This window comes from Balaenoptera musculus, chromosome 12 (assembly GCF_009873245.2).
Source record: "Balaenoptera musculus isolate JJ_BM4_2016_0621 chromosome 12, mBalMus1.pri.v3, whole genome shotgun sequence".
In the NCBI taxonomy this organism is placed as follows: domain Eukaryota; kingdom Metazoa; phylum Chordata; class Mammalia; order Artiodactyla; family Balaenopteridae; genus Balaenoptera; species Balaenoptera musculus.
The window spans coordinates 30964757-30977685 of NC_045796.1; the positions used below are offsets into that span (position 1 = coordinate 30964757).

Sequence of the window (12929 nt, forward strand, 5' to 3'; positions counted from 1 at the left end):
TGAAGCAACAGGTAGAATTTCAACTTGACATATGAAAATAAGTTCCTTCTCATTGTAAAGCAATTTATCTGTCTTACACAGGTCTCGTCTTGTCCTTGAATATTTTTTTCTGAAATGAATTTGTGTCTGATGGATATTATTTCATAAGGACACATGGAAACTCACCAGGGAGTCTGGGAGAATAAAGGCATATTCAGATAATGAAAAAAAGTTATTAGAATTAAAGGGCTTAAAACTATAGAACTGAAGCAACTAAAGAAACAAAAGGCACAAATATCCCAAACCTACCAGTTTCCCTACATCAGACGAGGCATAAGGAAACAACCTCTTGAAAATTAGATTTTGAGCGATGTGCTAGTATAAGTATTTAGGGAAAAGGGGTTCACTTGAAAAATGAGCATATTCTATAAAGATGAAGAAATTGTATGACCCCAAAGCCTAGCTCCCTGGTTTTCTGCACATAAACTCCACAGCATTAGCTGGGTTCCCGAGAGGTCTGGAGTTTTAACCTGGTGGGCACTTTCCATCATTGATCACGTTATCATCTATCTATGTCTTGCACAGTGTTCAGGTAACGTTCTAATATCTCAGATTATTAGGCGGTCTTTCCCGTGTTTTCTGCTGATAGCCTCTTATAAATGTGAACACTAATGGTCACTGGTCATGAACATTGAGTTCAGTCATTAGCATGTATACTTTGTGAGCCATTTTGTGAGCTCTGTTAAAACCAGGGCTTGCCTAACACTCTGTTCTGTCTCTTACAGCTAAATATGTAAATTTTCACAAATTGTTGCTACGATAGCTCTTACTACAGTGATCCCATATTGGTCCTATTAATGGAAATATTGAACTACCAGGAAAATATATTTTATTAAAAGAAAAGAGTTTAACAGCCAGTGTGTTTTGGAATGGGGTGGACTAATCTGGTTGGCTCATTAACTCCACTTTTAGAGTTGGGTCGACCTCTGAACAATGCCAACAACAGCATCGGACACTTGAGTCAATCTGATTATGTACTTCTTTCACAATATTCTTTCTCAACCCCGTGCTGCGTAATCTATTCATGAGCAAGTGAAGATAGGTGGTAGCAGACAGGAAGGTCTTTAACATAAAAGTTTTTCCAGTGATACAAAGTACAAGAATCTGAGTTTATCAAAGTGCACTAAGTTTCAGCTATGATTATATCATATTTTCCAAAATGTGGTGCTGTTTTAGCCCTCTTTGTCCTGAGTGCTGGTGCACTGGACACTTTTATCGCTGCAGTGTATGAGCATGCTGTTATGTTACCAAACAGAACAGAAACTCCTGTGCCAAAAGACGAAGCTTTGCTCCTGATGAGCAGGAATATAGATGTCCTAGAGAAAGCAGTTAAACTGGCAGCCAGGCAGGTATTGCCCTTTCTACACTGGCTGGGATATTGGAAAGGAAATTTGGAACTTGATAAGAATGTGAGTGTTTAGAATTTGGGAGAAACTTTTTTGCTCCTACTTGTTTTGAGCAGGGTGCACATATCATTGTGACCCCAGAAGATGGAATTTATGGCTGAGTCTTCACAAGGGAGACCATTTATCCCTATCTGCAGGATATCCCAGATCCTGAAGTGAACTGGATTCCATGTAGAGACCCCCAGAGATAATATCATTACCCTTTGATTTTTTTTTAACATCTTTATTGGAGTATAATTGATTTACAATGATGTGTTAGTTGCTGCTGTATAACAAAGTGAATCAGCTATATGCATACACAGATCCCCGTATGCCTCCCTCTTGCGTCTCCCTTCCACAACATTTGTCTAAAACCAAAGGGTAGCAAGAGGAAGCAGCTGCCCTTTGATTTTAAACAAATGTAGTGATATTGTAACAGCAAGTTCAGTAAGCTTGACTAGTAATCCTGCTGACAAACAATCAGTCTGTGGCACTGGATTTAGACTTCTCTAATTCTTCATAATGTGTACCATCTGGCTTGTCTCCTGTTTGGTAAATGACTTGAGAGGATGATGTTTGGTTGGTTATTTATTGTAGTTTTCTTTCATGAATAGTATGTGTACACACAGTTTTTATAACAGATGTGCTTAATTGGGTTTCAACAAAGTGAGAAAGTTGTGATATCTAGGACTTACGTTCTCAAATGTAAGTAAGCAGGTCCACCCATGAACACCTGCCTCCTCTGCAGGAATGGTAAAAAGATGAATGGGTTTATGTTCCCAAAGGGCTTTGATATTGGCATGCAATGTAATCAGTACTGTGAGCGGAAATTGCATAGGACTTGAAAAAGGAGGTGCTTTTTCTGAGACCACATTCTTCCACCTCCTGACTGAGTGACGTGGGACAAACTATTGACATCTCGGTTTCTTTATCTGTAAACCAGGGATAATAAAATTTCCTCTCCTACTTTACTTTACAGAGTAGACACGCAGTATAGGGAATTCCTTGCTTGTTCAGTGGTTCGGACTCCATGCTTTCACTGCTAAGGGCCTGGGTTCAATCCCTGGTTGGGGAACTAAGATCCCGCAAGTCGAGCAACGCGGCCAAAAAAAAAAAAACACCCCCAAAATGAGAGCAAAGTGAAGTAATACATAGAATCTATATACTATGGTGCCCTCTTCAGTGTTAGCTCTCACTATTACTTTTTTTTAACAGAAGGAGCGGGATCTGAACTTTTGCTTTCTTGTCCTTCAAGAAATTTAATAATTGTTTATAGCTGTAGTTTAGGCATAAGTTTCTTAAAGAAAATCTGTATAAAATATAAGAAAGATTTTTGAAAATAAATTATTTTAGCTGTATTTACTTTTTAAAATAGTTCATATGTAAGCCCTTTAACTGGCAAAATCAATGCATTAAAAAGTAATTTAATTTGCTAATTTTAACTTTACATGCCTCTGTTCAGAACTATTATCTAGCACACAAAAAAAGAAATTTCTTAAATAATTTTGACCACTTGAAATCAGTTGAAAAGTCAAGTCCAATGTTGCAACATAAGAGCTCTATTACGTGAGTCAGGTCTCACACCGGGATTTTCACCTTTGGAAAATTTTTCTCTGAACGTTGCACAGTCTGTGTTTATAGTAATCACGTAATTATGACTCAGTTTCTACTTGATTATGGGGCTTTTCCCAGAGCAGGAAGGACTCATTATTTGCAGTAGTTCAAGAGGCTTATACTGAAATACACTCTATTTGCTTTGGCTGATAAAACTGACTTTCTTAGGGGAAAGATGTCCTGAAGCCTGATAATTAGTCTCTGATGAATTATTGTAAGTAGGGAAGGTAGGTGACTGATGAAACTTTAATATTACTGAGTCTTGCAGACACTTACTCAAATGGCAAGCTTTCAACTCTGTGTTGTAGAAAAGAAAAATCCAGTATTTAATATAATGCTAATATTGGTAAAGAGAGCCACCGTTTCTTCCCTAGTGTCATTTATCCCTAAAAGGGGTAATAAAATTCCACAGTCATCCTTGTGTATTTAAGTACTATCATTTAGAATACTGACACATGTCATTCTTCCTGGGCTTTCCCCATGAGGAACTAGTAGGAAACATTAAAGTATCCTAATTATTTAGCCAAAAAAAAAAAAAAAAAAAGAAAACCAAAATAAAATATATAATAGTTTTATTAAGGCCTTAATGAATATGAATGTTGACAATATTACCCTGCTTTTCCAGAAGGCAAAATAAAAGAAATGGTCACAATCTCTTCTTTCTATTCAAAGATTAGTTCAACATCAATTGCAAAGGGACTGAGAAACCATGGAGAGTCTGAATGGTCTCTACAAGCAATCAAGTCATCAGTGTTCTGGGCTGTCTTCTTGTAGTTACAAAATCCATAATGGCCATTATTTATTTATTGAGCACCTGCTTGGTTCCAGAATCTGTACCTGGTACACTATGCACATTATCTCATTCAATTTATGTAGCAGGTATAACTATTCCCATTTTATTTTATGATTTTTTTTTCGTCTGTTTCTTTTTATTTATTTATTTATTTATTTTTGGCTGTGTTGGGTCTTCGTTGCTGCGTGTGGGCTTTCTCTAGTTGCGGCGAGCGGGGGCTACTCTTTGTTGCAGTGCGCGGGCTTCTCACTGCAGTGGCTTCTCTTGTTGCAGAGCATGGGCTCTAGGCACATGGGCTTCAGTAGTTGTAGCACACGGGCTCAGTAGTTGTGGCACGCAGGCTGTAGAGTGCAGGCTCAGTAGTTGTGGCACACGGGCTTAGTTGTTCTGCGGCATGTGGGATCTTCCCGGACCAGGGCTCGAACCCGTGTGCCCTGCATTGGCAGGCGGATTCTTAACCACTGCGCCACCAGGGAAGTCCCTATTCCATTTTAAATATGAAGAAAAGAAGGGAGCTTAAGGTTTCACAATTGGTAATTAGCCTGGCTGGAATTCAAACACAGCCATTTCCACTGAGCCATGCTAACAGAATGGACTCTTGAGTGCCTGGAAGCACCATCTTATACTTGAAATTTCCAGTGACTAGTGAATCCACTTCTTTTTTTTTTAAGTTTTAATTTATTGATTGATTGATTGCTTGACTGCTATGTTGAGTCTTCGTTTCTGTGCTAGGGCTTTCTCTAGTTGCGGCAAGCGGGGGCCACTCTTCATCGCGGTGCGCGGGCCTCTCACTATCGTGGCCTCTCTTGTTGCGGAGCACAGGCTCCAGACGCGCAGGCTCAGTAGTTGTGGCTCACGGGTCTAGTTGCTTGGCGGCATGTGGGATCTTCCCAGACCAGGGCGCGAACCCCTGTCCCCTGCATTAGCAGGCAGATTCTCAACCACTGCGCCACCAGGGAAGCCTCGTGAATCCACTTCTTAGCGTGTTCTGGTTGCTAGAAATTTTAATCTTATTTTCCACTGAAATCATCTATCTATAACTTCCTTTGGGGTTCATACTGCACCTATCGTATATTAAGATACGTGACTCATCTTCTTCAAATTAGAGTCTCAATTATTTGAAGCCAGCTATAATCCCACCTATTTCCTCACCTCAATCCCTTCTTATTTCTAGGGTAAATATCCCCAAGGTGGGTGGTTTGGGCATTACTCTGAAAAACAATTTCATAGTCTGTATTTATCCCAGGGTTTCACACAAGGGCCCTCTAAGATAGAAGGGAAGCTATTGTGTTGCACTGACAAATGGGGACACTGAGACTGCATAGTGAAATCCTTTTTTCCTTTTCTTTTCTTTCCTTTTTAAAAATATTTCTGGTACCTAATGCTGCATTTGTTCTCTGTAGAAGATGATCTGCCTGGGACCAACTCTATACTGCCTTCTAGTAGGACTGTGGCTTGGATTATGGAAAAGGTCCTCCCCATTAGAAAAGTGTTAAATTTCAAGCCCTTCATTTGTGTTCCTGGGAGAACGTCATAAGAAAATATGTTGCTTCTCTTCTTTCTCCTCTTCCCCCTCAATTTGCTCTGTGCTTCAGTCTTGCACTGCCATCTTGAATCTGCCAATTAAAAAATAGGTTAGTTTTCATAAAGAAGATTGTATTACATGTGAGTTTTTAAATCTTTACTGTTGATTCTTAACCTAGAGCTGTTGTGTGTTATAGGTAACGGGCAAATAAAGTATCGCTTTGGAAGTTCCAAAATCACTAACACACAGTGAGTTTAAGGCAATATCTATTGAATTAGGTTTGGCCGCAGCCCAGTGCAAGAAAGGCTCAGCTGTCTGGCCAAGGACAATTCTATCTACATTGTGGCAAATACTGGGGACAAGAAGCCATGCAATGCCAGTGACCCTCAGTGTCCCCCTGATGGTCATTACCAATACAACACTGATGTGGTGTTTGATTCTGAGGGTAGGCTGGTGGCCCGCTACCACAAGGTGAGAATTACTTGTGTCTTAGCTAAGCTCGATTTACTTCTTTTGTTTGTGATAGCTAGGTATACTTGTCTGTGAATGCTGGTGAGGGAACTGTTGTGAATGCGTTTCTGAATTATTACACTTAGTTGAAAAAGGGATTTAACTTACTTTGATTTCGTATAAGGGTTCTGAATTTGAATTAGTCATAAAATAGAATCTAGCAGACTATTAAAGCAGATGTGCTAATAGCTGCACGAGGATTTTAGTATTCGCTGAGAAAGGAGAAATGCTCAGTTTCATCACAAGATTTAGTACTAGAGTTAGTTTTTTGACCCAATTTGTTGACATTTGGTATTAAGCTGTAGTCATTCATTTCATTAGGACTTTTTTGATTGCAATGATAGAAAAACCCCCCAACTGAAATTGGCTTAAAAAACAACAACACAGAATTTCCTTGCTTAGGTACCTGAGAAAATATAAATCATAGAAAGGGTAGGTCTAGTTTCCGATGCAGTCTGTCCCTCAGAGGCCCAGAAGATGTCAGCCATCCCTCTAGCTCTCTTATTCCTTTGTAACAACTTTTTCCCAGGATGACTGTCCTTTCAGAAGCCACACGGCTGCTCATCACAAAGCACGTATCCTAATAGCAACAAAATCCGGAGGAAGACTGCATTTGTCTTTCCTAGAAACCCTGCAAAAACCTTAACCTTCCTTGACTCCAAATCAGCCACATGCCGCCCTCGAGTTGGTCACCTGGGGATGAAGGATGGGCTACCCCCTGAGCCGAGGGCCGAGGAGCTTGGGATGCTCACTGGTCGGGTGGGGGTGGGGTGTTGCCTGAGCACATATGCACACATCAGGCCAAATAAAAACGTGAGCAGAACATAAGGCTGTTCTCCTGAGCCCAGGGTAGTTGGAGTTTGGGAGCAATAATCAGGCTGGAAAAAAAATTCTAATGGCTTACTAATTAACAAGGTTTAGCTATTACATTGTCTAAATTAAGTTCCAATCTACGTCACCTCACTTATATAAACCTAGCAGTACCATGGGGAGACATGACAAAGTTTATTTTATTACCGTGTTAGACATCACACAGACAGTGCTGTTGGTATTTAAAGAATAGAGTGGAAAACCATCAGAAATTAGTGAGGTTCAAAATTTCAAGTGATTTTAAGACAAATATTCACCTTTTAAATGTCATTTGTAGGGGCTTCCCTGGTGCCACAGTGGTTAAGAATCCGCCTGCCAATGTAGGGGACACAAGTTCAATCCCTGGTCCGGGAAGATCCCACATGCCACGGAGCAGCTAAACCCATGCGCCACAACTACGGAGCCTGTGCTCTAGAGCCTGCGAGCCACAACTGCTGAGCCCACGTGCCACAACTACTGAAACCCATGCACCTAGAGCCCGTGCTCCGCACCAAGAGAAGCCACCGCAATGAGAAGTCCGCGCACCACAATGAAGAGTAGCCCCCGCTCGCCACAACTAGAGAAAGCCCGTGCGCAGCAACGAAGACCCAACGCAGCCAAAAATAAATTAATTAATTAAAAATAAATAAATATCATTTGTAGATATGAACTCATTGGTTGATTCATAGGTTGTGGGAAAATGAAGTGTTTTGATGAATGTCACAGTGAGAAAACTCACAGACAGTGGTATACTGGGTATAATTTGCACTAATTTATGTGTAACAGTTTTAAGTATGCACACCAACATGCGCACGAGAAAAGATTTTGAAGATATTGATCACTTCTATTTGACAGTTTTCTTACTAATCTTCCCCTTCTTTGCATTTCGCTTAACAGTACAATCTTTTTGCACCTGAAATTCAATTTGATTTCCCCAAGGATTCAGAACTTGTGACTTTTGACTCTCCCTTTGGGAAGTTTGGCATTTTCACTTGCTTTGACATATTTTCTCATGACCTAGCTGTGATGGTGGTGGAAGAGTTTCAGGTTGACAGCATTCTCTACCCCACGGCCTGGTACAACACGCTGCCCCTCCTCTCGGCGGTCCCCTTCCACTCGGCATGGGCCCGAGCCCTGGGAGTCAACCTGCTTGCTGCCAATACCCACAACACGAGCATGCGCATGACACGTACCTCACCCTGGTTCTGCCCCAACAGGTAGCCACAGTCTTGGGAAGCCTTCCTTCATTTTCAAGCCATGCTTTTCTTTAAAGATTCTTCTATTAACTCCAACGTCACAAAATTAATAAGAGCATGGGCTTCTATACCAACATTATTTAAGGAACATTATTCCTGGGAGTAAAGAAGGAGGCAAACATTATATTCTCAATTTCACACGAGGGGAAATCGGAGTTAGAGAGAATTCAAGTTACATAAAAAAAGCAAAGCCAGAGCTAAAGAATGCTGCAGCTAACATCCATGAGTAATATTGAAATAAATCTTGCTGTTGAGGTGATAAAATCACTTTAGACTTAATCAGGTTTTTAGAGTTTATCCTTTATGGTATCCACTTTCAAGGTAAAGCAGCCTCCCCTCTTGACTGGTTTGTTGTTCACTGATCCAGGTGAAGAATCTCAAACACAAATAAATTAGATAGGTTAGTGGAGAGCTAAAATTGTTCTTCCTGTTTGAGAAATTTTCTGGTTTACTGTTAAGTTGGCTAAAGAAAGGGGAGTTTAAGTTAAAAAAAAAATGCTACCAAGTCATATAGTTTCAGTGTAAGCAGTCCCATACGGAAGACTCAGAGTCAAATTGGAATTTAGGTCAATGTAAAGCTCTCTCCCTCCTTATCTTGAAAATGCTTATGCTTTCATAACTTTATATTTCAGTTCTTACGGAAGTGATTCTATTAGTTTGTCATCATGCAAAATTTGAAACCAATGTTTGTGTTTCTTTATGTCACCCGTAGGCAGTGGAATCTACTCACCGGAAGCTGTCAAGGTGTATTACTATGACATGGAAACAGAGAGTGGCCAGCTGATGCTCTCAGAATTGAAGTCCTGGCCTCGAAGAGAAGCCATTTACTCTGCAGCTGTTCACTGGAGTGCTTATGCCAGAGGTGTCAAGCCATTCTCATCTGAACGGTTGAGTTTTCCAGGGATGACTTATTTTGATGCGTTCACTTTCACCAAGCTTAAGAGAAACACAGGAAATTACACAGTTTGTCAGAAAGACCTGTGTTGTCACTTAACTTACAAGACGTCTGAGAAACGAACCAATGAGGTGTATGCACTAGGTGTCTTTGACGGACTTCACATGGTAGAAGGCCAGTATTACTTACAGGTAGAAACACCCGAATATGTTAGAATGGCTCTTTTACTGATTTGTCTTCTAGGTCATCACTGCATATCTTTAAGAATTGTGCTGGATTCAGTTAATTGGAATGGTGTTACATTTGTCACTGAACTTTTCTCCCTAGAACACATTATTTGTTCAGTCTTAGTGAGAACAGAATTAGAGCTGCAAGGTAAAAACATGAAGCAGATTGATTAGTTCTCAGCAGACTGGGTTCAAGTTTAAAAAGCTACAACCCCCATATACTCTCTTTTTCTGTCAGGTAACTTTAGAGCTGTGTTTTGCAAACTGTCTTCAACTAGAGTCCAGAGCAAGAAGTCCATTTCACATCATAAACAAGCGCAGTCAAGATGTATGACTGAGTTAAAAGAGATACTTAATTGAAACAAACATTTTATAAAATAATTCAAATCAGAATTAGAAATAGCTATAATTATAACCAACATACTCTAATTCTGAAAATTCTAGTCTACTCCATTTTGCTTCATTGAAAAAAGGGCTAATCTTGACTCACTAAATTAATTTTAGGATTCACTAATAGATTATGAGCTGCAATTGAAAAAAAAAAAAAACTACTTAAGAGGCAACCTAACAAATATTCTTCTATTCTTTGAAATTGTATTTTTAGCTGAGAAAATATTTCCAAGATTTCCAACCACTTTTCTTTTCCTACACAGGTATGCACATTACTGAAGTACCAAACCACTGACCTGAGAACTTGTGGAGAGCCTGCGGGGTCAGCTTTTACCAAGTTTGAAGAATTCTCCCTCAGTGGCACATTTGGAACGAGTTATGTTTTCCCACAGATCGTTCTTAGTGGGAGTCAGCTTGCCCCTGAAAGACATTATGAGGTAGGAGATTTTCAGGAGGATAAATTCCTTTGAACAGATGCAGTAGACTGGCCTAATGAAAATCGTTGAAATAATGAGACTACATGGCAACATTGTCGTTCACCTTATTCAAGCAACTTATACAAAGAAACTATGATATGGAAGACAAGTTGTGGTTCTAGACTGTCCTTAGGCTGTGGTGGAGAATTTGGGGTTTATTTTTCTACATAAATGTGATTTTGAGATCCAAGGGAACAAGGAGATTACGGAAGAATTAAAATAAAAATATTGATTGCCAATGATAACCGGCAACTAATGTTTTCTTTTTTTGCATAGTGGAGAAGGTCCAAGTTGAATACATTAAATAATGCATCTATAACTTATTTCATGGGTACATTATTCTGAGTAGTTATAATAATGATAGTAATAATTGATACTTTGTATAGTGTTTCATGAATTTAAAAAAAAAACTCGTTTTTATACATTATCTTACTTAATCCCCAGGGCAATAGATTTATTTGCTACACGTTCATCCTAAGTCCCTCTGATACTATTAGACATGTAGAGGTGAAACAGGGGTCTTCTGACTCCAAATTTTGTGCGCTTTTGACTATTTCATGTTGCTTTTAGAGTGATGTTGTCAGAGAAGGCTTCTGGGCTGGAACCAACTCTGCATTGAAGTTAATCCTTTGCTTTCTTTGATCGAGTTTCAGGAGATGGACGTCTGCAGAGCCGAGGCAGAGCCCCTTTGCCTTTCTTGGTTCTGGCCCTGTATGGAAGAATGTTTGAGAGGGACCCTCTGCGCTTAGGGCAGGGAACTGGGCAACTACCATAATCCCCTTCACCGCCATCCTTTCAGGATTAGCCTGGCAAAGAGAGAGGGAAAAGAGAGAGTCTTTAGTGTCTGTTTAGAAGAGATGTCATCACTTTGCTGAAACAACAAACTTACGAAGATTTAAAAAGCAATGAGGGCTTCCCTGGTGGCGCAGTGGTTGAGAATCTGCCTGCCAATGCAGGGGACATGGGTTCGAGCCCTGGCCTGGGAAGATCCCACATGCTGCGGAGCAACTAGGCCCGTGAGCCACAACTACTGAGCCTGCGCGTCTGGAGCCTGTGCTCCCAACAAGAGAGGCCGCGATAGTGAGAGGCCCGTGCACCGCAAAGAAGAGTGGACCCCGCTTGCTGCAACTAGAGAAAGCCCTCGCACAGAAACGAAGACCCAACACAGCCAAAAATTAATTAATTAATTAATTAAATTTTGTTTTTTTTAAAGCAATGGATGTGTGTGCACATTTTACATATTCATTTCTGGGAGCTGCATGCATCTTCTGTGTGGGTGCACTTAAGTATGTGTCAGTATGTCTATGTATAGTGCAACATGTATTTATGGGAGGGGAGCCTAAAAGAGTCCTTTTGTGGTAACTTCTCTGACGTATGCAAATATTGTGTCTCTCATTTGTAAATGCACAGGGTAAGCGTTGAAAATGCGGAGGGTATTTGGTCCTAGTCTTTAGGATACAGGAAGTTAAAAAACAAGGGTATCTTTTAAAGTAATTATGAATGACTTTTATAACAAATTAAAATTGTTCCATTGTCTCTTTATTCTACCTTTATGGAATATTTGTATGGAAATTAGATACTTGTGAATGGAAATTTAAAAAGAGATAAATGAATAAATGATCTCCTTCAGACCACACGCTGTTTCCTTCTGAAATTATTCTTTCTTAAAATTTACCCAATCCTGGTTAAACCCCCTCATACTCATGGATTTGTTGCCAGACAGGAGCTTCCTCAGAAAAGACTACCCTGTTACCTTTCTGCCGGTTACCTTTGGTCCCTTGACCCTGGCGCCCTGAGTCCTTTCCCTGGTTTGTCACTTATTAACTCTGGGAAGAGACACACATGAGAGCAGGAGGGCTCTCTAGGATGTGTGGGAGAGGTTGGGGATCACTCTGAGTTTGGGGACACCTTTCCCTTCCCTTAAAACATATGACAACTGCTTTCCTAATCTTTTCCCAGGTGTTTATTTCTACTTGGTTTAATTCAATCCAGTTCCAGGAAGCCAGAGACATTCTGGGCAGCAGAAAATGCCCTTTGTCTCTCTGTTTCCATTTTACTCGGAATCTCTCTCCAGGGGCTACAACACTCGATGTCTAGGGTGCTACCGATGCCCTAGACTCCTCCGCTTGTGCAGGACGTGACCTTCTTCCCCACAATGGCCTCATGTTGGTTCTTTCTAGGCTTCTCTCTCTCTTCTAGACAGTTGTTGGAGCTTGCATTAGTACCTGGTGGCTCTAGCTTCCTCACGACCCCTCACCCACCCATCTTATATAAGCTGACCTCTGCCCTTCTCTAGTACTGGGGTGTTCTCAGCTCTTACTCACTGGGACTAAACAACCCAGTGCCCCTCTGAAAGTCACTTTGCCCCTTATCTTTTAATATCCCACGGCTTTTATTTCTTTGACCCCTTTTTTTGTCTCTCACCCTTCTCCCCCTAATTCTCATTTTATTTACTATGACTTATAAATGAGGACCTTGCCAGACTCAGCCCTCACAGCTGTGTCTTCCTCATTGAAATTCTTTCTTTGGAGAGTGAAGCCACTCTTCTGGCTTCAACTAGTGTTTCTGAGGCAGCAGAGTATAATTCATTGGTAGGCAAAAAAAAAAAAAATTTTTTTCATGAGAAACAGTTCAAGCCACATAATAATGATTTGAAGCTATATTTAAAAAATAAAAGTTTTATTAAGTCTTATGGCAAACATACATTCTTACAATGTAAACAACTTTATCAATCAGATTAATGTCAATAGGAAATTAACACAGTGTTCTAGCCATTAAATATATATATATATTTTTGTAATTGAAAAATGCTTTATTTTTAGAGATGTCACCTTTGGAATTTAAATTAAGCAGTATATGCACTAAAGAAATTGCTTTACAATACAGGTACTAAAATTTTTTTTGTCTGTGATATGTTTTTCACTAAAAAATATTTCAATAATTCTAAAAATAATTTTGGAAGGCATGGGA

At 40.0% G+C, this 12929-nt stretch overlaps 1 protein-coding gene across 1 annotated transcript; it reads left to right on the top strand.

Annotated features, from left to right (window-relative positions):
- The first annotated feature begins 1135 nt into the window (after positions 1-1135).
- LOC118904953 (vascular non-inflammatory molecule 3-like) lies at positions 1136-10898 on the top strand. The gene is given in 7 exon segments (XM_036871146.1): positions 1136-1388; positions 1502-1629; positions 5632-5827; positions 7613-7904; positions 8684-9057; positions 9747-9920; positions 10607-10898. Coding segments are annotated over 7 exon segments (1479 nt in total). The 5' UTR covers positions 1136-1175; the 3' UTR covers positions 10709-10898.
- The last annotated feature ends 2031 nt before the right edge of the window (positions 10899-12929 follow it).